The following is a 24039-nucleotide window of genomic DNA, read 5'->3' on the forward strand; positions in this document are numbered from 1 at the left end:
TATATTTTGGATTCTTATGTAGCCTTGATTTTTGAGCCATTAAGGTACACATACATCACATTTTAGGGTTTTTCTTTCTACAGCCAAGACTAGAAACTTAAAAAAAAATAGCCGTGATTCTCAAGTGCTCATTTACCTACAGGTGTTGATGCTTTAAGACAAAAAACAGAAATCAACCACCAGAAGACCTTCTAGAAAATCACATGAGTTGACAATAATGTTCTTGTTATTCTTAAGGATCTTTATTCTTTCTTCTGTTATGCAGCATGGAGGGGAGCAAAACCTCTAAAATGTGAAGGAGCATGCAAAGAGGAAAGTAAAGCCATCCACAACTTTATTACTACTTTTTGGCTAGGTACAAATGTTACACTGAATGTGCATTAAGTGTGCAGAAAGTACTTTAAAGCTGTAACAAAACAAATGTTCATAGTACTCAGGGTGCTTTAAAAATGGTTTATTGTGATCTTAAAATATCCGTTTAGCTTCGAGTGCTTTTTATAATGTCTGTACCTTATCCATCACTTGTTAGGTTCAGTTGCATTCACCAGGTTCCAGGGGCCCCTAGCAGGATGGCGTGCTTACCTTGGGCAGAGCTCATCTGCTTTGCCTGCACCAGGTTGGCTTCACCCCCCCCCCTCCCCCCCGCTGTCACTGAGCCAAGTCAGCGACAACTTCTGATCCTAGCCAGCTGTGAGCCACAGCCTGCTCAGGGATTAGTGGGTGGGAAGGGGGGTTTCTGTCCCTGCACTTGCCCCAGCCCTGCAGAGCACCACAGCCTGGCCAGGGGGGCTCCTTTCCCCCAGGTATAGTCAACAATGCAGCAGAGGGATCTTGTGCCACTTTTCATTACACCAGTGAATGGTGGAAGGTGGAAAAGGACCCCCCACCCCTCACTGCAGGGGAGCCCAGCCCAGTCCTTTAAGTCCCCAGTGGGGTAGGGGGGCACCTGGCAAGGGGGGTTCCTTTTCCATCCCCTCCCACCACATTTCCTGGCACAGTGAAAAGCAGCACAGGGAACTCATGCTGCCACTGCTGGCTGAAGTGCCCCTGCCACAAGGGCACCCCCCACAGCTTGCTGGCTGGTTTCAGGATAGGGTGGGGACTGAGCTGAGTCCACACAGCAGGGGGTGCCCCCTTTTCCCCCTTCTCCCCCCCCCCCGGCTGCTGACAGTCCCCACCTAGTGGCGTGGGCAGGACTGGGAGGCATGCATGATCATCCTCCACCTGATGGCCTTGACCAGTGCAGGCAGGCACCAAGCCCCCCCAACCCCCACCCCTGCCTACCAAACAGCACACATCTGTTCAGTTGGAACATAATCTAGCTTATAGTACTTTAAGTAAAGTGTGATAAAGCAGTTTCCTCCAGGGGCTTTTTGAACATCTGTACTTAGCCTTCCATGTGGCATCCACCAGTCTTCCATAGTTATTTTGTATGTCCGAGAGTCCATGAGAACGATGGGGGAAGAAGCAGAGGAGTCGGGGAACAGTGGGGAGGAGTCAGAGCTAGGTGACCCAGTTTCTTCATAAAATCAAAAATGCGTTAACCTTTTGTATTCTGTGGCTGTGACTGACACAAACACGTAACACAGCTATACTATAGAAAGTTATGGCATTGAGGCCTTTCATCATGTGCATTGCCATTTGTGGAGAAACAATTACAGAGGGAAGGAAGAAGGAAACTGCTCAAGTGTCTGAATATGGATCCATGGACAATGTTTCCCAAAGCTTCATGCCTGCCTCATATGTGCCTATTTATCGCACAGCTGATGCTAGCACACTGGTGGCTACGATCATGCCGCGGACATATTTGAGTGATTGTACCCCTACTGGTCATTTTAATGCATAGGACAGAATCCTAAATCTCTGCTATGAATGTCATAACTCCCTGTACAAATCCTGTGTTAAATGGACCTCCTCCAGGGAAATAAAGAGAATCTGAAGACTAACAGAATTTTCCATCAGGCAAGAGATCTGCATTACAACATTTACAACATTTCTGTCTCCTTGTTCCAACCTGTAGGATAAAGTAATAGTTGCAGTCTCCTACACCCGCTTATGCCAGTGATCCCAGGGACTGAATCCCCATACATGTAGATTAAATGGCACTCACCATCCTACTGCTCCATCCTAATGGCTCTTATATACTTACCTATCTGTTGCCTGTGTAGTGCATCCCTCAACAACATGCATCATGTGCAGAAGGAAATTTTGTAGAGCTGTTCCCTTTCTCCAAAAAATAAGCTGAGAAGGCCCATAAAGAAGCCATCTATTCTGAGGTGAATTGCATTTTCAGTACACAAGACTGAGCATGATATGGAAGCAAGTAGCCTTTGCTATCCTGCCAAATGCACCAAGATGCAATTCTGCTAGGCATAGGAAATCCTCATCTTATTCTCAGTTCAGTGGGATTTGTGGGGAGCCCAAATGTATCATACCTCAGCAAAATTGAGCCTTTGAGAAGTTATTGCCAACAGATGAAGTATCTTACCAAATCAATTATTTACTCTCATTTTTAGAGGTTTTGGAAAATAGTTTTGAGCAAACTGCTTGTATTTTTCTGGATGCAGAATTAAAATATATTTTTAAAATGATATCCTATTTTGCTTCTGATTTATTGCAGTAGCTTTTAAAATTGTGTACCAATACTTCATGATGATAGAACCAGCATGTTATTTTGGGAGATCAGACGAGAATGTTACAGTATCAGAATCTTGCAACAGTGAAAGTTAAAAAAAAGTAAGATAACACCTCCTAACCAGAATCAGCAATTTAATTTGCAAATTATTTATTTATACTTTTTAAGTTTCAAAATAGATCCTCTATCTTCCTGCTTATATGGAAGAATAGTAAGAGCTTGATGTGTGGAGTGACCAAAGTGTTGGCTTTTTGTTTTCTTGCAAATTTAAAAAACATGAAGGTTGAGTTTAAGTGAAGAATTAATTGTGCATAGAATAGAAAAAAAGAATGGAATCCTCTGACAGTTTGATTTGTTGTTTAAAAACAGTTTCTTTTTAAATAAAGGATGATCTGAGCATGGCCAAATTCTACAAAGACTTGAAAAATATTTAATACAATATGGGTGCATATACAAGTCATCCTACATCACTGTAGTGATGCACTGCATCACCATAAGGTACACTACGGCAATGTAGTGATCATATGAGTCTACACCTGACCAGCAGCTATGTCGCCAAGGTGATGCAGTCCCCCATTTTAGCGTGCGGCTATCGCAACATAGCAGTGAAACCTAACCATACGCCACATGCATGGCACAGCATTGCGCCATAGCAACATCACCATATGGCAACATGCAGACATGCCATATGAGGAGTAATGGAGAGACAGCATTCATCCAAACATGGCATATCAGTGAAAAGAGACTCCTAGCCAGTAAAGCACTTAAGTATGCATACTGTTAAGTAGTCCCATTCAAGTCTTACGTGGCTGAAATAAAGAAATGTGATATGGCTGAAAATGCATTGTAGGGCAAAGAGGGCTACTAGCAGAGAAGCAATCTAGATGTCCCTGTGCTAGTGTAGACAATGGTGAGGGGGTAAAAAAAAGGAGTGCTGAGGCAGAAGTCATCCCATCTCCGTTAATAAATAACTAGAACCAAGCACACCTGAACTATTTGAAGGGGCTTCTGCTACTTTTCTAGCATAAAATATAAACCAGTAGCTTCCCAGGGGAAGCATAGCTGCCAATACCCTAACCCTTGGTTATGTAGCAGGCTTACCTTTTCAGAGCTTAAGGTGAGTCCCAGGATCAAGCGTCTGCTGTTTGATTGATGGAGCCCGCCCACCAATCTGGAAGTAGCACAAGGGAAGCAATGCCCTGCCCTTTTCTGAAGGAAGGGGGAAAGGAGCAGCTGGACCTGAATCGGAACTGCACCAGCCAGGTCCAGAGAACTTCAGGGGTGGAGCCCCTAAAGAGCGTATAAGGGGAGCATGTTCAGCAGGCTGGGGAGAGAGGACAAGGAATGGCAAAGAGAGAGGAGCTCCAGAGACGGTCATCCTCAGGACCATGCTTGAGTGGTGCGCAAATCGGTGCATGGGGATCAGGCTCTAGGAGCCGCTTGAGGAGGCTTAAGCCTGCGAGCCCAACAGGCGGCTGGGCAGTCAGCGTGCAGATCAGCACACAGAGAAAAGGCCCTGCGAGCAGCTCGAGGCTGCTCAGGCCCCACATGGTGCACAGGTCAGCACACAGAAAGTCAGCCCTGGGAGCAGCATGAGGCTTGCTCAAGTTAACCCCGGCTCCAGGCCAGATAACCAGAGCCCCTCAGTGTGGCTCAGCATTAAACTAAAAAAGCCCTGGTGCCCAGAGCAGGGCCCAGGAAGGGGAAGGATCCCTGGCAATAGCTCCAGGAGGCCTGTGACAGTGTGGGGACCCAGAGGCCAGATTGACAGCCCCAGAGGGACCTTGGGAGGAGTGGGCCTGGGGGGAGAAGACCCTATCCCATTTGAGGGACCAAGTGGTTGGAACCCAGATAGGGTGCATCTAATATCTAGTATAGTTATGTTTTTTATTTGGCATCTATTGTTATTGTTGGTGTTATAAATAGTTGGGTATATTAATTTTGTATAACAGGCTCTGTAGGGATGTCTTTATTAGCTAATCCACTTGTGATATAAACTTGCTGGATTGACTGTCCTGGGATCCACCCCTCTTCTGGGCCTGAGACAGAGGTACTTACCTGAATGCCCTCCCTAGGGCCAACTTCCTCCAGCTAACAGATCTTTATATGTATATTTGTATTTATATCTGTAATTATATCTATCTTAAAGAGGTTTTTTTTTTATATATATATATATATATATACACATATAGATACACACATATGTGTGTGTGTGTGTTGGTAACTCAATAAATTGTATGTAGTTAAAAACTTTGGGCTTCGGCTAACTCTATAGAGGAAAGAAGGATCTGCTCAAAATTCTGGCATCCCTCTCACAGCACCCCCCTCCTGCCTACCCATCCCATTCAACTGAGAATAGGGCAAACCCTTGGGTGTACTGGGGTTAAATTTATGATAGTAAATTTTGTTACCTCTGCTCCATGTACTTAATCCGTGTAAAAGTTCTTATCTGATTGCCACACAGGTAAAAGAGATTTTATCCAAAATGAAGGTTTTTTATGGGATAGGCCTTTTACATTAAATTTCTTTTTCTTTAAATATCCTCTTCTCTCCACCTAAAAAACACAATAAAATTACATATTAAACTCAGGCTTATTGCAGCAGTTAATCATATAGCTAAATGAAAATGTTAGTGCTCTGTGACTGGCAGTAAATAAAATAATAGCTTTACTATCTCTGATTTCTATGTATGTCCTCAATCATGTAGAATGGCTATTGAGTGAAGGACGCAATAAGAGGCTGTGATTATATTCATAAAAACTATTGAAAAAATATTACAGGATAGCTTTACTTTATTACTAAAGAGAGCTTAAAAATTCAATCCTTACCGATAGGAAAGTATTGTACATCTCAAAATCATATATATTATCCAGGTTGTAGGGAAAAAAATCTTGTTAGAATTCAGTAACTGCTGTTATCACTGGTGGCATGCCTGATGCTTTCATCTGGGAAAATTATGGGACTCTTTCTTGAATGACAGTAAAAGATGACAACATGGTCCCTGTAAAAAGCCTGAATAAATTTTCATGGAAAAACATCACAAGCACTGGGGAGAGGAGTCCTATCCTGAATCCCTGATCAGTTTTATTCTATACTTTGTCATTTCTAGTTTCCTGTTTTAGATTGTCTCATTTTTCCTGTGGTACTTTCATTATTTTCAGTTTGCTATATTTTCTCATTTCATAATGGATTCTACCCCAAGTTACTCATTCTAGTTGACTCCATCAGGCAGCCAGAACAAAGTAGGTTTAGTCTTTCTAGACTTTCACCCATTACCTCAGTATATCAGGAAAATCCCTTGCAAAATACTTTATTGTAAGTAGACCACTAACAGCTCTTCAGTTCAATGACCTTGCAAGATTAACTTTGGATTTGCCATACAAAATTTGGCGGGTCTCTGCACCTTTCCAATTATTTACCCACATATGTTTCTCTTAATGTTTCCATATGAAACATGCGGCCTGCCTATTTCTGCCTCAGGATGAAATGCATGTTCTCTTTTAAGACAGGAAAAATACTGAAACAATCTTTCAAAAGTTACTATTTATAAGATATATATATATAACTATATAAATAGTCACTTGTTTTCCTAGTTTTTCTTCCCTTTTTCCATATTTAATTCTCAGAAACAGGTTTGGATTACCCAGGTGGCAACATTTTCATCTACTTTGTATTTCTCTGGGTTTGATATTATCCTGGCACATGTCCACGAGGGGCCAGCAGGGCAGATTATGCTTAGGGACAACCAACATGGGTTCATTAGAGGCAGGTGATGTCAAACCAACCTGGTGGCTTTCTATAACCAGGTCACAAATTCCTTAGATGCAGGGGTAGCAGTGGACATAGTCTTCCTGAACTTTTGGAAGGCCTTCGACACTGTCCCTCACCCCATTCTCATTAAGAAACTGGGGGACTGTGGTGTCAAGACCTACACAGGTCAATTGGGTTGCCAACTGGCTGGAGGGCCGCACCCAGACAGTGGTGGTGGACGGGTCATTTTCGACCTGGAGGGACGTGGGCAGTGGGGTTCCGCAGGGCTCGGTCCTCGGGCCCGCACTGTTCAACATCTTCATCAGTGACTTGGATGAGGGGGTAAAAAGCAACCTGTTCAAATTTGCTGATGACACTAAGATATGGGGGGATGTGGGCATGCTAGAAGGGAAAAATAGGCTGCAATCAGACCTAGACAGGTTACAGGGGTGGGTGGATAAGAATACGATGGAATTCAACACTGACAAGTACAAAGTGATGCACCTGGGGAGGAAGAACCAGCACCATACCTACAGGCTGGGGAACTCCCTTCTCGTCAGTGCAGAGGCAGAAAAGGATCTTGGAATCGCTATTGATGTCAAAATGAACATGGGCCGGCAGTGTAGGGACGCGGTCAGGAAGGCCAACCTTACCTTGTCATGCATCCACAGATGCATCTCAAGCAGATCCAAGGAGGTGATCCTCCTCCCCTTTGCGGCACTGGTCAGGCCGCAGTTGGAGTACTGCATCCAGTTTTGGGCACCGCACTTCAAGAGGGATGTGGACAGCATGGAGAGGGTCCAGAGGAGGGCCACTCACATGATCAGGGGGCAGCAGGGCAGGCCCTACGAGGAAAGGCTACAGGAACTGAACTTATTCAGCCTCCACAAGAGAAGGCTGAGGGGAGATCTAGTGGCCTGTTACAAACTAGTCTAGCCTGTTCCCTGGTGCACTACCAGGAGTGACTAGGAATAACGGTCACAAGCTGGCCAAGGGTAGATTTAGGCTAGATATCAGGAGGCACTGGTTTCCTGTCAGGGTGGCTAGGATCTGGAACCAACTTCCAAGAGAAGTGGTGCTGGCTCCTACCCTGGGGGTCTTTAAGAGGAGGCTAGATGTACACCTTGCTGGGGTCAAATGACCCCAGTACTCTTTCCTGCCATGGCAGGGGGTCAGACTCAATGACCTGCTCAGGTCCCTTCTGGCCCTACAAACTAGGAAACTACGATATCTCTACTAATTTTTGTTCTTAATCATGGGCCTACTTGTACCTTTCATTTGTTTTTCTCATCATTCAAAGTTATTGGCTCTCCTGGATGTGTACAAATTGGAACAAGATAAAGACCCCAGCATTTAGAGTGTTTGCCTTTTTGATCCATCAGTAAATTAGACTAACAATTATCTAATTATGGAGTTGTAATATTGTGTTAGTCTCTTTTTGTATGTGCTATCAGCTTCTTTCATTGATCTCTATAATGGCAATTAATAATAGCCAATCTTCCTGAATCTGCTGTGGAATGGTAGCATGTACTAGCATTAACAAATATAATGTATAGTACATAATGTATATTTTTGAGAGAGAGTAAAAAACATTGAAAAAGCTTTTCTTCTGGGAAAACAATGTAATATTATAATGCTGAAAAGATTTTAATGAATGTAACTTCTCTATAAGCCAGTTCATTATTGCTTTTTGTGTTCTTTCCTCAGTGGCTATGTCTTTGATTATGATTACTACAGAGATGATTTCTACAATCGGTATGTGAGATTCTATTTTTATATTTCCTACTCAATTTTTATTGTTTAATTATAATGCTGTCACCTTTTGGTTAGAGTTTATTTTTTGTTGTTGTTTAGATTACTGATATTTAATTGTCTTTATTATGCACTGAACATTAGACTCTTGGAATAGCATACATTAGGGGATGTGATTTACAGAAAACCTTGAATTCCACTCTATCATCACCCAACCTCTGCTTGTTAAGCAGTTCTTTTGGTACCCTCTCTCTATTTGACACCTTTTTGAGTTTTTCCTTTACTAGAAGATTAAAGGATACGAAAAGAAAAACCCATGGTTTTTTATTCCTGCAGAGTTCTTTCCCAGCATGATTTCATCGAATACATAGTAGGTGTGGAGTGTCCTGAGATAGAACAGTTTGATAAAGTGTTTGTTATGATGTTTATATGTATGAAAAGAAGTGGAATGTCTCCTGAAAAATGTAATCTTTAGGCATCTCCCTGGAAAGCTGAAGAGATTTGTTATCTGCCATCACATAACTATATGCATATGTTACTTTGATGCAGCTGCCACAGCAGTATAGATTCAGATAGTACATGCAGAACAGAGAAGATGGGTCATTTGTTATGATTCCTTGCAAAGAGGAACAGCTAAGTAGGGCAAGGAAGGTACTTATGCAGTCTTGGTGCCCTCTATGTTTTTTTCTTGATCTCCCCAAAGGTCTCCCCATCCCTAAGTATAAGTCAGAACAACATTAAGGGGCTACTCTCATTCATGGCCCTCTAAAACAGCTGCCTGGTAGACAATGATTCAGGATAGCCAGAGTTCAAGATTCTCTGGTCACTTTCTTTCCTTCTTACCTAGAAACAAGAATTTTCATTCATTATGTTTCCTTTGGAGTCATTTGAAACATCCAAAGGAGGTTAAAGTGTTTGGCCACAGGCTTGTGTGTCTTTCTGGAACTGATGTCAGATAAGTGTCCATTCATTCTTTCATATATGGATTGCCCCACCTATCCAATGTAGACAGCATATGGGTGCTGTATGGCATATATCACATTGGTAAAGGAATACGTGAATAAACCCCAGATGTTATCTCTGATTTTTGGTCCAGTCGTGATGTAGTCTGTGTTAATGCAGGGGAATAGCTAGCATCTGGGTCTGTTGCAAAGATTGATGGTTGGTGAGAATAGGAGTTAGGAAGTCTGTTGGTGGAGAAATGTTGTTTGAGGTTGGGGGGCTGCCTGTAAGTCAGGACAGGTTTGTTCTCCAAGGCTGCCTTAAGTTGATCATTGTCCAGGATGGATTCCTGATCAGACCCATGATCCACATGAAGAAAAAAATTGTGGTTCGTTTCTCGGGAGGTGGAAAAAAAACTTTCAGCTTCAGACACACTTTATTAGTAATACAAAAGGTATATATTTGCAAATAGGGTCAGAGGGAGAAGACAAAAGATCAAGTCCCTCTGCCCCCGAGCATAATCATTAGCAGGCTTTTATCCCCTCTCTCCTGACCACGTGTGCAGAAGAAGGAATTTTTACAACTCATTTCCGGTTCATACAAACATATATGTAAACATGTCGCTTCATACGTCCCATGTGCATTATAATTAACTACTTAAGTATGCGGGGCGGGTAGGCTTAATATGCATTAGTCTATCACGCGTGCGTGGATGGGATTCAGGATTACTCAAGGTTCATCCTAAAGGCAAAAAATGGCATTTGCTCTTATCTTAGCCTTAGGAATTTGGGGTCATAAAAGAAAGTGTGATTTAGTGTGACAAAGAGATAGTAAATTTGCAGGACAGAAAGGGAGTGATGGCTTAGTACAAAGGGCCTTTTGGTGACTTTTCCCTTCAATTTCCACCCCCCCTTTCCCTCTCCCATTAAGGAGACAAGGATGGGTAGCAGCTGTGTTTTTTTTTTTTTTTTCTAAATCTGCTATTGATAATGCATTTTTAATAATATTTCTAACAACATCCCCCCTCGAGATGCTTTCTGATCTTTACTTCATTCGGGCATATCAAGATAATTACGAGGAATTTTTCTGAGGACCATGACCTTTGCAGCAGTCTGTGCTTTTAGAGGGACTGCTGCGACCTGCATTCCTTCCACTGTGGTGGTTATCAATCTAGTGAGACAAGGAATAAGGCAAGGGATAAAAATCAAACCAGTTAGAGCACACAAAAGCACCAACCCTACCTTTTTCCACCAGGGTCCTCCAAATAATTGAAACCACCAGTCCTTATTCCATGTGGTTTCCCACGTTTGTATTGGTACATGGGCTATTTTTCTAATCTCTTTGGCAATCTCTAAGACTGCTTTCCCATTGTCATCTATTTGGAGGCAACAGTTAGAAAGGTTGAGCTTTCCGCAGACTCCGCCTTCCTCTGCAAGTAAATAGTCTAAGGCCATCCGATTTTGGTATATGGCTGCTCTCATCTGAGAACTTTGTCGGGCTAATAACTCGAGAGCAGTGGCGGTCTGGTTAGTAATTACTTCCAAGACTGCCTGCAACCGGATGATTCTATTCAGCATATATATTGGTGTCCGGTATCCCCAACTCCCATCATTAGCCCATGTAGCTGGTCCATAATACTCAATAATCCTCTGAGGGGGCCACTCATCTTTCTTCCACTTTTGGGAGCTACCCTGTGTCAAACTGACATCAATACTTCTCTTGGCCCTTTTCCAGTCATCATACAAAGAGACTCCTAGCTTATTTCCAACCTCAGATGGTAACAAAAAGAAAGCTGGTACAATTACTCCCATATAGCAAGTTCCCGTCCACCCCTGTGGTAGTATTGTATAGGCCCGTCGTCCGCAAATCCAATAGTATCCTCTTAAGGCCCTATTTTCTCTATTGGTGGCATTTGGAGGGGCCCAACCATAGGGCATCTCGGGAAACCCCAAGCCTCCTTCTGGACCCAAAGGACCAGCAACTGCGTGGCCTCCTTTCATGGAACATTCCCATAGCCCATCCTGGTTTTTGTCTGTACAATCTGTCCGATCATCACTTTGATTTGTGGCACTCCAATATTTATTAAACCACACAATTGTTCCATTGGGATGCTGCCACACTAGCCGATTATACCCTGGGCTATTAGGATAATAAAGCCGTTCTAATCTTGTAAGGTTCATCCACCTTACTTTTAAAGTCCATATGCAACGGCTGTGTCCCAACCTTTTTCCTGTACCATTATTACTGATGCAATACTCTCCTAACGCCACTTGGGAAAGTTCCCAACTGTGGTCCTCATCCCATTTTTGACTAGTACTCTTAACATCTGCCTTACTACTTACTAGCCATTTCGGGGCCAAAGGAAAAGCCCTCCAAGGCCACTGGCCTCTGGCCTCCCGAAGCCCCCCACAGGCCCAGCAGTTGGTAAGATTAAAAGTACCTGCAATTCTTTCCATCATATCAACATACAAATTTGTCCCTGGGGGAGCAATTTGGGAAAGCGAGGGTGTGAGCCAGCGGTTAAGGCTGCTCAATTCTGCTTCTTTCATTATGCAGATAACAACAAGGCACATTAAGATTCCCACCATATTTTCCCTTTTACTTTCTTGTCTAATTTTCTGAGCTTTGCTTAAGCCGTCTCAGGCGCACTTGGAGATCACCAGTAGGTTCACAGCTCCACTTGCTGGCTTCTTGTTCCGAAGACGACTCAGCTTCCGGAGTGAGTTCGTCTTGGGAGATGTTGTCCTCTGACGCTTGTGGATATCGTTTCACACGAGTATGATGTATCCAACGATCATGGCCAGTAATCTTTACAGCGGTGTGGGTTGTTAGAAGTACCTGGAAAGGGCCACTCCACCTCTCAGTCAAAGGCTCCTTTTTCCACCGCTGCACCAAGACCCAGTCTCCCGGGGAGAAGTCATGTACCGGTACATCTAAAGGCAGACGCTGAAAGGAGGCTGCATACCTGTGAAGAGAAAACAAGACAGACTGCAAGGCAATAACATATGTATGAAGTTCACTATTACCTAATTCAAAAGTTACATTTTCTCGCATCCCAGGAGGTAAGACTCGAGGTGGCTTGCCAAACATAATTTCATATGGGGTCAATTTGAGGCCCCGTCGGGGAGTGTTTCGAATGCAAGTAAGAGCTAGCGGCAATGCTTGAGGCCACTTAAGGCGTGTTTCAATACAGATTTTGGTGAGCAAAGTCTTTAAAATTCTATTCATGCGTTCCACTTGTCCTGAACTCTGTGGTCTCCATGGTGTGTGTAGTTTCCAAGTAATCTTGAGAGCTTGTGCGACTTCTTGAATCACTCTTCCCACAAAGTGTTGTCCTTGATCCGACTCGATGGACTCAGGCAGGGAATACCGAGGAATGATCTCCTGTAACAAATACTTCACTACTACAGCTGCAGTGGCAGTCCTGGTGGGCCAAGCCTCGACCCAACCAGAGAGCTGGTCTACCATGACAAGTAAAAACCCGTGATGTCCGGATCGTGGGAGCTCGGCAAAATCAATCTGCCATGCCTGTCCAGGGTACGCTGCCCAGGGTCTACCTCCCATTGGCACAGGGGGTTTCCTTCGAGGGTTTACTTTCTGGCATGTAATGCACCTGGTAGCAATGCGCTGAGCTTCTACATATAGCCCTGGGGCTACTGCTTGGCGGATCATTAGATCACCCATGGCCAAACCTCCCATATGGGTTCTTGCATGGAGCTGTTGCAGCACCTCCCGAAGCAATGGCCTGGGTATCATAACTTTCCCTCCTGGTACTATCCACCACCCCTGGGAGTTCTTTTCTGCACAAGCTTTCTGTGCAAATTTATCTTCTTCAGGGGAATACTGTGGGACCAAATCCTGAACGTATGGCCATATGGCATGGGACATAGCCTGCTTGGATACCTCTTCCGCTTCTCCCCCAATAAATGCAGCTTCCTTTGCTGCTGCATCAGCCTTTGCATTCCCAAGCTTATGCTTTTTCTCAGCAGCCTTCCCATGGGCCCGCACATGAATGACTGCTACCTCTTTAGGCTGGTGGAGTGCCTCTAGTAGTTTAATAATCTGGGGGCCATTAGCAATCTTATTCCCAGAGGCAGTAATGAAACCCCTTTCTTTCCACAATAGTCCGTGCGCATGGACTGTAGAAAAAGCATAGCGAGAATCAGTGTATATATTAACTCGCTGGTCTGTCCCCAGCTGTAATGCTCGGGTGAGCGCAGTGAGTTCTGCGGCCTGTGCCGACCATGAGCTCGGCAATGACTCCCTCCATACTACCTTATCCAAGGTTACCACTGCACATCCTGTTCGTCTTTTTCCATCGATGACAGAGCTGGAGCCGTCCACAAAGTATTCAACATCTGGGTCTTCAATTGGGTCCTCAGCAAGATCAGGTCGCACCTGCGTGGTCTGATTCAGGACCTCAAGGCAGTCATGCGCCGGTTGCCCTGGCTCTGGCAGCAAGGTTGCAGGGTTTAAGGCTGTAGTATGTTTGAAAGTAAGTCCTGGATTAGAGAGCAAAAATATCTCATACCGTGATTGTCTGGAGGGGTTAAGAAATTTCCCTCCCTCAGTCCCTAGGATCTGGGGAACTCCATGAGGAGTGAGTATTTCCATATCCGCACCCATGACTATCTTCTGGGCTTCTTCAACAACCACTGCTGTGGCTGCCACAGCCCGAAGACAGGCTGGCCACCCGAGTGCAACTGGATCTAGAACCTTTGAATAATATCCCACGGGTCTCCAGGTCGGGCCCGATGGCTGTGTCAGCACCCCTGATGCAACCCCTCGATTCTCATGAACATACAGTCGATATGGCTTTTTACTGTTTGGGATGGCTAAGGCTGGGGGCTGGGTTAATGCTGCCTTCAGCAGATCAAAAGCATGCTGCATTTCTTTATTCCATTTCCATTTAGTGAGACTCTCCTTAGTCAGGGATTCATACAGTGGTCTAGCCTTCCCACCGTAATCTGGTATCCATAGTCGACAGAACCCAGTTAGCCCTAGGAATGCTCGCAGCTCCTTGGGTGACTTAGGTGGGGTTAGACCTTGAATCGCCTGTATGCGATCTGCACTCAGGGCTCTGACTCCTTTTGAGAGCTTATATCCCAAAAATGTGACTTCAGACTGACATATTTGGGCTTTTTCTCTAGAGACTTTATATCCTTTTTTTCCCAGAGTGTTTAGGAGTGACCTGGTGGCTTCCTCGCAGAGCTGCAAGTTTGGGCTTGCAACTAGCAGGTCGTCCACATACTGGAGGAGAGTCACTGCGGGGTGTGATCCCTTCCATTCCTCCAAGTCCTTTTGAAGGGCAAGTCCGAAAATATGGGGGGCTGCTATAAATCCTTGTGGAAGAACTGTCCACATGAGTTGGGCTTTATGGAAAGTATCTGGATCCTCCCATTCAAAAGCAAACAATTTTTGACTCTCTCGGTGAAGAGGAATAGAGAAGAAAGCATCTTTCAAATCTAGCACTGAAAATATTTCAGCTTCCCCCGGTACTTGTGTCAAAATCGTGTGAGGGTTCGGGACTACAGGATGGTCTGAAAGGACCTTCTTATTTACTGCCCGTAAGTCTTGGACCAGTCTGTATGAGACCCCATCTGCCTTTGGCACTCCAAGGATGGGGGTGTTATAGGGTGAAGACCCTTCCACTAGCCATCCGTACCTCTTGTATTTCTCTATTAACGGCTTGAGTCCAGCTCTGGCCGCTCGGCTGAGTGGGTACTGCTTTACCCGAGCGGGCCCCTCCCCATCCTTGAGTACGATCCTTACCGGGGAGACGAACTTAGCTCGCGCAGGGGTTCCATCAGCCCATACTGAGGGGTCTACTCCAGTCATGTGATCTTCTGGACTTACTGCAGGGCGTCGGTCCTCCAGGAGAGCCATCTGATAGTTCGAGCTCTGCTTGACAGGTAGCTGGACCACCATCTGATCGTCTCTGAAAAAGATCTCAGCTTGCAATTTTGTGAGTAAGTCCCGCCCAAGGAGTGCAACCGGGCAACTTGGAGAATACACAAAGGAGTGCTCGAGCAAATGGTCCCCCACCTTGGTGAGGAGTGGTTTACAAACAGGGAGTCGGGTCTGTGTTCCCTCAATCCCTTCTACAAGTACATGCTGTTCACTAGTTCCTGCACAGGGGGGTTTTTCTGGAATCATTGAAAATGTAGCCCCAGTATCCACCAAGGCTTCAAAGTTTTTGCCACCAACCCTAATGGTTACCATGGGATCTTCTCGGGCTCCAACCCGAAGGGTAGTGGTCTTAGATCCCTGTCCCCTTCATTCTGAATCCTCACCCTTGTCTTCTGCCCACATGAGGTGACCTCTCGGTTCCCCCTCTCTCTTCTCCTTCAACTTCGGGCATTCCCTCTTCCAGTGTCCTTTCTCCTTGCAATAAGCACAAACATCTGCTCCCACTCTTTCTCCCTTCCTCTTCTGTATCCCAGCCTTTCCAGGGTTCCCTCCAGTTATAGCAGCTGCTAGTGCTGCCATCTGTCGCTGAGCCTTTTTATCCTCCTTGCGCTCCTGCACTTGCTCACGATTCCCATACACCTTATATGCAATTTCCACCAGCTCTGAAATCGGTTTCCCAGCACCTCCCTCAGTTTTCTGTAACTTCTTACGGATATCAGCAGCAGATTGACCAATAAACATAAGATTTACCATGCGCTGGTTATCTGGGGCTTCTGGATCCAGATCCGAAAACCTGCGAAACGCCTCATACAGCCTCCCAAGGAAAGCTGAGGGATCCTCCTCTCTTCCCTGTCTCACCTCATACAATTTAGACAGATTGGTAATCCGAGGCACTGCCTTTCCCATTGCTTCCACTATAATTCCCAAATACCGTGCACTCAGCTCTCTGCCCTCTGCAGTATGATTGTCCCATCCTGGCTCTTCTACAGGGTAGGTATCACGCAGAGTACGACCAGCAGCACCCTCTGACTCAACTCTGGCTGTCGCAATACGCTCTGCTGTACCTAACACTAATCTCCTCTCCTCCGGGGTTAAGAGAGTCTGGAGCATCATCTGGACATCAGCCCAAGTGGGTCGATGAGTCTGCCCAATAGATCGAAACAAATCCCTCATCTTTTCAGGGTCTTCACGAAAAGAGGGGCTCTGATTTTTCCAGTTAAATAAATCTGAAGTGCTAAATGGGGTGTAGACAAAAGTTGCAGTGCCTCCTTCCCCAATAACCTCTCGCATCGGACAGTTCAACACCGGCTGTGACTCTACAGGCTTGCGCAAATAATAACCCTTATTTCCTGATTCAGATGAGGCACTTGGCTGAGGCTCACGGTCTAACTCATTAGGTATGCATTGGTACATCGGTGGTGGTCTCTCTAAGGGAGGGGGCGGTGGTGCAGAAGAACTGGATGCCGAGGAGGCGTCTGACTCATCTTCGCTACCCGACAGGGCAACCGGAGCACGGGTCCGGTACTCAGCCAATTCAGAATCTCCCCCCTCATTAGACTCAGGAAGTACAGGCGGCCCCCCCCCCCCGAGCCTTTTTCTTAACAAGCATCACATGAGACTTTGCTAAGTAATTCTTAATCCAAGGTGGCTGATTTTGAACCACCCACAACCAACAATCAATATAAGGAAACTGATTCCAATACCCATTTTGCATAACAATTTCATGGATAGCTATCACTTCTTTTAGCACAAAGGATCCTTTCGGGGTCCAGTGGACCCCAAATGTTGGCCACTCGAGTTGACAAAACTTAGTTAAATTATTTTTTTTCATTTTTATTCCATAATCGGCCGGCCTTGCAAATTTATTAAAATGACGTAATAAGACTTTTAGAGGGGTATCAATATTGTTTTCTACACGAGAGCTACTCGTACCCATTTGCCCACAAAAATGCACCCAATGCACACCAAATACCAAAAAGATCTCAACAACAGATGATTTACAATGAGAGCTAAGCCTAGAATTTCTCAGCAAACTTACACATCCTTTGTTTTAGATCCGTACACCAAATTAGGCAAAGGGAATTCGTATACTCACTCAGATACCCCAGAGATCTCAATCCAGATTCCAAAGTGTGTCTGCCTCTCCAGAAACTCAGAATTTACATAGGATACTTCCTTTAACTTCCCGGATATCCAGACTTAAACCTCAAATACCAGGGTGAGTCCAAAGTCGGCTCGGTGTGCACAAATCCCTGGTACTGGAGGTGCTCTGTCACTGAATTCCGGGGTAGTCCTCGAGAAGCCCCACGTTGGGCGCCAATTGTTGAAGAAAAAAATTGTGGTTCGTTTCTCAGGAGGTGGAAAAAAAACTTTCAGCTTCAGACACACTTTATTAGTAATACAAAAGGTATATATTTGCAAATAGGGTCAGAGGGAGAAGACAAAAGATCAAGTCCCTCTGCCCCCGAGCATAATCATTAGCAGGCTTTTATCCCCTCTCTCCTGACCACGTGTGCAGAAGAAGGAATTTTTACAACTCATTTCCGGTTCATACAAACATATATGTAAACATGTCGCTTCATACGTCCCATGTGCATTATAATTAACTACTTAAGTATGCGGGGCGGGTAGACTTAATATGCATTAGTCTATCACGCGTGCGTGGATGGGATTCAGGATTACTCAAGGTTCATCCTAAAGGCAAAAAATGGCATTTGCTCTTATCTTAGCCTTAGGAATTTGGGGTCATAAAAGAAAGTGTGATTTAGTGTGACAAAGAGATAGTAAATTTGCAGGACAGAAAGGGAGTGATGGCTTAGTACAAAGGGCCTTTTGGTGACTTTTCCCTTCAATTTCCACCCCCCCTTTCCCTCTCCCATTAAGGAGACAAGGATGGGTAGCAGCTGTGTTTTTTGTTTTTTTTTTCTAAATCTGCTATTGATAATGCATTTTTAATAATATTTCTAACACACAGGTTGCCAACCTCTGGGGCTGGATGACATAATGATGCGCCCCGTGCTACATTCTGCCATCCTCTCCCCTTAGGTAGTGCCACAGACTCATTCCTCCCTCACCCACCCATTGTTTAATTACTGTTTTTGACCTAGACTTGTGCTGTTACAGATAGGATGGTAGGAGAGTACTGCTGGAAGTGATACTATGAGGTTGTCTCATCCCACCCCCTGCTCAAGGCATGATCATCTCTGACTACACCATCCCAGCCAAGTATCTGTCCAACCTGCTCTTGAAAATTTCCAAGTATAGAGACACAGGAGAGTGCTATAACAAAGAGAGAATGTAATCCTTGCCGTGGGCAGATATTGCTTCTAAAATATGTTAAAAGGGGTGGTAGAGTTACTGCTTGGGAGCAATCGCCGTCTGTTAAAAAGTAACTCTTATGTCTGCATGGCCCTGTAGTTACCAAACTTGAGAAGGCAGCCAGTCAATTTTATAGCCAGATCCCAGGGCCAGCCTCCATTTTCACAGGCTGAATGTGACAGGGCCTCCCCATGCCTCTAATTGGCTGGAGGGCTGTCGGAAGTCCCATCCCTCCCCACAGATTGCTAAATGCCTGAAACCTCAGCTTAATTACCCTGATTAAGTGGTATTAAGCCTGGATTAATGGCTTCCCTGGGCTTAATCAGGGTAATTAAGCCACAGTTTCAAGCCATCCGCAACTAGGGAGGCTGCAAGCAGCTGTGCTGCGGTACCAGGCCAGTTCTGGCAGGCAGCTGGAAGGCCGCAAGCGGCTACACCAGGGTCCATGAAGCCCCAGCCCAGCTCATTGCACAGGTACACCTGCTACAGGCAGTGAGCTGGACCAGGGCTCTGTGAACTCTGGTACAGCTGCTTGCAGCCTCCCAGATGCATGCCACAGCTGGGCTGGACTCCAGCGCATCTGCTTGCAGCCTCCCTGCCTTATGCTGTGAGCATTCCTGCCCCCATGCTCCAAGACTGCATGGCTTCCTGCCCTTTTCTCTGCTTGCAGGTAAGTTTGGGGGGGAGGGGGTTTCAGTGAGCCCACCATTTTTTACCAAGCCCACCCTTTTTTTCAGAGCCTGTCTGATTTCATGTTTTCCGCAAAAATCACACAAGTACGAATTCAGTAGGTTCCTACTTATAATAGTATAGTAGCACTAAATTAATAACTTTAACTCAGAATTAAACAGAGTTATAGTTACAGTGGCTTTGTTCCACTTCTGTGACCATGGGAGCATGTAGATACAACATTGCATGATAATAGTTTATATCAGTAACACTGGATACTGGCAAAACTGTTATCTGTCCAACCCGCGCCAGGGACTTTACAGCAGAGGAAACTACAAACCCTCCTTAAGTTTAATAGCTGAGTGGTGGATATGCCCACTCAGCTACTTCCCTCACTTCCCCTTCCTATTTACAGAAAATGAATCACTGTGGAGCAGCTACAAGGGGATGTGAAGGAAGGGATTTGATAGCAATGAAGTGATGATCTCCTTCCATCCCAGGTGCTCAGGTTTTTATTCACTCAGTCCACAGATTTATATATGAATGTTCATTCTATGGCTTTCATCACCTTTTCTTACCTCTTGCTTCCTTATCCCCTGTCTTGTGTGCATGTGAGTAAATCTGGATTCAGGAATTTAGTGGTGGAGCACTAGATTGCGGGGATGCAAGCAACATCCCCACGTTTTAGCTGACTCTATAGGCAGTTCTGTTAATGTATAATTGTCACAACATAGATGGTTTGAATTAAGCTCAGACTAGGGGCACTTGTTACAGTTGTCCTGGGCGCTGTGGCAGTTCCAAGCATGTAATCTTTTGATAAAGTAAATACATGTAAAGTCTGTTGTGGATGGGACCCTCCTTTATGCTGTCTCTGTCTCCTCCGAAGGCTACAAAGATTTCTTAGTGAAAAGTCACTTACATTACTCCATCAATGGTGAAATCCATCATTTGGCAAGGTAACAGTGTTGCACTGTCTTCACCAAGGATGTTTTTCATGGCAATGTTTTGATTGAGGACAGTTAACTTCCTTTCCTATATATGCACTTAGAAGTTGGAAAACTAAAATCAACCTTTGCATATAATAAAGGAGCTGAAATGTCATCAAAGCAAAATGTGCTGCAATTAGTTATGTGCAATGAAATCACATGAACCTGAAGAGAGCAGGTTATGGATTTTCCAGACTGCAAATAACAGATCCCCATAAAGCATCCCTCATTTAAATTACACAAAAATCTGAGCTATGCACTAGGCTGTGACTGAAATCCAAATCTGGCAGTTAATGTGCAGAGGCCCTTGAAATCTAATTTGACTGTGATATGGAACAGTTGCGATTTACACGGGTCATTTTTTCTAAGACAACATGAAACTTTATTTGATAGAATTTCCGTGACAGAAAACCACATCTGACACCACTGTTCTCACTTTCCTAAGGTTATTTGATTACCATGGTCGTGTACCACCGCCTCCTCGTGCAGTGATACCATTGAAACGTCCTCGTGTGGCTGTCACGGCAACTCGCAGAGGGAAAGGAGTTTTTTCCATGAAAGGGGGATCACGATCTACATCTAGTGGGGCTTCCACTTCAGGATCCAAATGTGAGTGAGTTACCTGTAAAACAATGCCCTGGCTTTCATAAGGGGGAACTCCTTATAACTATTATAATGGTTGTTTCCATAGATAAGGATGCAAGCTGCTTCCATTGTAAACCCCTATTTTAGTTCCTGCCTGCCTTGACTTGGAAAATAAAGCTTGCTTCAAAAACTGGCACACTTAACTCTGAATGCCAGAGAACACTTCTTCAGAGTTTGAAGGAAATTAAATTAATTGCATTTACATTAAAGTTCATTTAAAGTTCATTTAAAAATTACCCTCAGTTGAAATGTTGATTCATTTCTATTGCCATCTTGCCCAAAAGAAGCTTGTTCAAACTTACCACATAATACCTCATGCTATATGTGAAGGAAATAGGTTGTAATTAAACGTTACTAATTATTTTGTTGTAGAAAGCTAGAGTTCCATCTTTGTCCCACTGATTACTTTGGAAATGATGGGACCAATTCTGTTCTTTTTTATATCACTGGTATTTCTCACCAGACTTCAGTGGAAGCAGAAAAAGGATCAATGCATGTAAATCTATCTTACTGGGGACTCTGAAGAGGACACAGTAGGGTTGGGAGTTCAGTAAACGAAGTTTGTAAGCTGTGCTCAGAGTAGGTAGCAGTAGTAGACAACTGGTGAGCCTCTGGATCATGGTGTACACATAAAACATCTCATCAGATACCTGATGAATACGTTTGTATAGAGTCCTGCAACCATCACACTAAGACTTTTGATGCATATACCCAGGCAAGAGTATGGAGGAGTAGAAGCTGCCCAAAAGCTACCGTCCCCCTTAGAATCTAAAGGCCCAACCAGCTCCAGACATTCAGTGCCTCAATGGTTGTAGCTTCTGCCAGAGAGTAACAGATAAGAACTGCTGCTGACTGCCTAATGCCACCGTGAGGGCATATTTCTGTTGGGGTAATGTCCCTAAGCTGTTCTCCAAATAAAGTCTACCCACAAGTCAGTGGGGGCTAGGATTTTGAGGTGTGCTATAAAAGGCAGACTTGTCTCACTCCCTCCTTATCAACCCCTTTGCAGTATTCCTAGGAAAATTCCCTTTCCTAGCCAGGTCCCTCAGCACCCATCTGAGAGATGACATCCAGGAGATTGAATGGAAGAGAGATCTGGGTAGCATTTGACAAGCTAGTTCTCAAGGGGAAACACAAAGCATAAAAAATAAGACTAGAAAGTAAACCAGGAAAAGGATTATAAACAAGACCTCTCCACATATCACAACAGAGTAGTCCTACCCTTCTTGAATTGCCCCATTCCACCCTGACAGAAGTTGACAACATTTGCTGCTAGATGCTGGACCCATAGTCTTGGAGGAAATACAGGGAATCCTCAGTGAGCAGGTGTGTTTCTAGTGGGGTCCACAGGGATTGCTTCTTGGTCTTATGCTGTTTAACATTTTCACCATTGACCCAGAATAAAATATAAAATGTCTACTGATGAAGTTTGCACATGAGATAGAACCTAGGGGAGTGACAAAAAATGAAGATGATTGATCACTGATACTGAGTAGGTCACTTGGTCAGATAGGTTCAAGCAAAAATATGACTTTAGTATGACCAAATATAAAGCCATACCTAGGACCAAAAAATTTAAGCCATCGTTACAAGATGCAGGAACTCTGTTCTTGGAAGCAGTGTCTCTGTAAAGTTCCTAATCATCAGAGTAGGAAATCAACTGAAAGTATCTCCTGAAGTGACTGTGACTAATGCAATCCTTGACTGCAAATGCAGGAGAATCTTGAATAGGAACAGCAAAGTTATGTTAGCTCTGTATTTGGTACTGGTGCAACTGCTTCCAGAATAGTGTCTAGTTTTGTTGTCCACAAATCAATGAAGGCTGTTGAAAAGTTGGAGAGGATCCAGAAAAGAGAAGCAAACATGATTAAAGGATCAGAAAACATGTCTTATATATACTAAGGCCTCTAACCCATTACATTCAAGACACAATTAACCCAGCCACATATTCAAGTCAATTTAAGGCATAATAATAAAATGAACAAGCTCCAAAGTTATTCCACATATAATGTGCAACAACTTTTTATGGCTTGTTTGTATCAAGCTTTAAATTGAACATGTGGCCAGTTGGGGTTGTTCTACTCAGCTGAGTGTCAGGATCCAGCATGGGGCAGCCCCAGGGTCCAGGACACAGCTGTCCCCTACACAGTCAGGCTGCAAACAGAACCAGTGCTTGGACCCCAGACCCCTATTCAACTCCTGGAGGCAGATCCCCATGTGAAATGAGCCCAACATCAGGAAGTGTCTCCCCAGTCTTGGACTCACTGTACCCCAGACCTTTAAAAAATGTATATATCTCAGCTGTACACATGGTTTTCAGACATCTCTGGCACCTGCGCACCTCAAAATTGAGCGTGCAATCCAGCTGCACATACAGTTTTTAAAATGTTCCACCAAGATCAGGGACAGACTCCCCAAACCTGGGTACCCTGTGCTCAGGGATGAGTATAAAGATGTTTAGTGCTCATCTCTACTCATCCCCTAGCACAGAGACTCTGGGATTGGGCTGTTGAAGCCCAGTCCTGGGGTCCCCATACACTGGGACCTGTAAAACCACATGAGGGCAGCACATGGTCATTTTTATAAATCCCAGCACATGAGGACCCTGGGATCAGGCTGCAGCAGCCTGATCCCTGGAGTCCCTGTGCCCAGAGTTCAGTAAAAACCATGCGTCTGCCCCAGCTGGGGTTTTGACCATCAGGTTGTTTTTGGCTGCAACTAGGGATTAGACTAGAATCAGTTCCAGATCCCAGTTCAGTCCCCAGCCCCAGCTAACAGTCAGAAGATTGTGGGCACCTAGGTTTCAACTTGTTGGTGCAAGGGAAGCCTGGGTTCATGATCTGAGCAAGTAAAATGCAATTGGGAACTAATCCACAATCTCAAAATCATGTAACCTGCCTTGCATGTGCGTGGCATGACAAGAGGTAAGTTTGCTGGGATCAGATTAGATACCATCAGGCCTTAATATGAATGTCTGTTGGGGGCCTAAAAGTTCACTGTTTTGCTTATCAAAAAAAGAAGGTGAAGCTGCTCGTTCATAAACTGTAAATGACTACTTGATGAACAAAACCTTGATGGTAGTCTCTTCACTCTAGCAGACAAAGACATAACATGAGCCAGTTGCTGGAAGCTGATACTAGATGAATTCATACTAGATACAAGTTACAAATCTTTAAGTGATGGTAATTAATCATTGAAATTTTTACCCAAGATTGTGGACATTCCATCACAAATAGTTTTTAAGAAAAGGTTGAATATGTTTTAGTAGTAGTAGAAGTAATAGTTAGATTTAGAAAGATATTTTCTAGTTCTAAAAGAATTAAGTCAGAATTCCAACAGCCTGTGTTGTCACAAAAGTCCTTTCTGCCCTTATTATCAATTAATAACCATCTTACTTTGTGGTGTCCTTTTGTGTAAAAGCATAAACAGTCT

General features: G+C 44.4%; 1 protein-coding gene across 8 annotated transcripts in view; it reads left to right on the forward strand.

Annotated features, from left to right (window-relative positions):
- Positions 1–24039, forward strand: part of RALYL (RALY RNA binding protein like) — a 709413-nt gene that overhangs the window by 639124 nt on the left and 46250 nt on the right. For all 8 annotated transcript variants that reach the window (XM_090040250.1, XM_090040251.1, XM_090040249.1 and 5 more), the window contains 2 exons: positions 8093–8140; positions 20408–20571. In XM_090040250.1, coding sequence (XP_089896376.1) covers positions 8093–8140; positions 20408–20571 — 212 coding nt within the window. The remainder of the gene's footprint in view (positions 1–8092; positions 8141–20407; positions 20572–24039) is intronic.

Source organism: Crocodylus siamensis, chromosome 3, assembly GCF_052110815.1.
Source record: "Crocodylus siamensis isolate JL-2025a chromosome 3, ASM5211081v1, whole genome shotgun sequence".
Lineage (NCBI taxonomy): Eukaryota > Metazoa > Chordata > Crocodylia > Crocodylidae > Crocodylus > Crocodylus siamensis.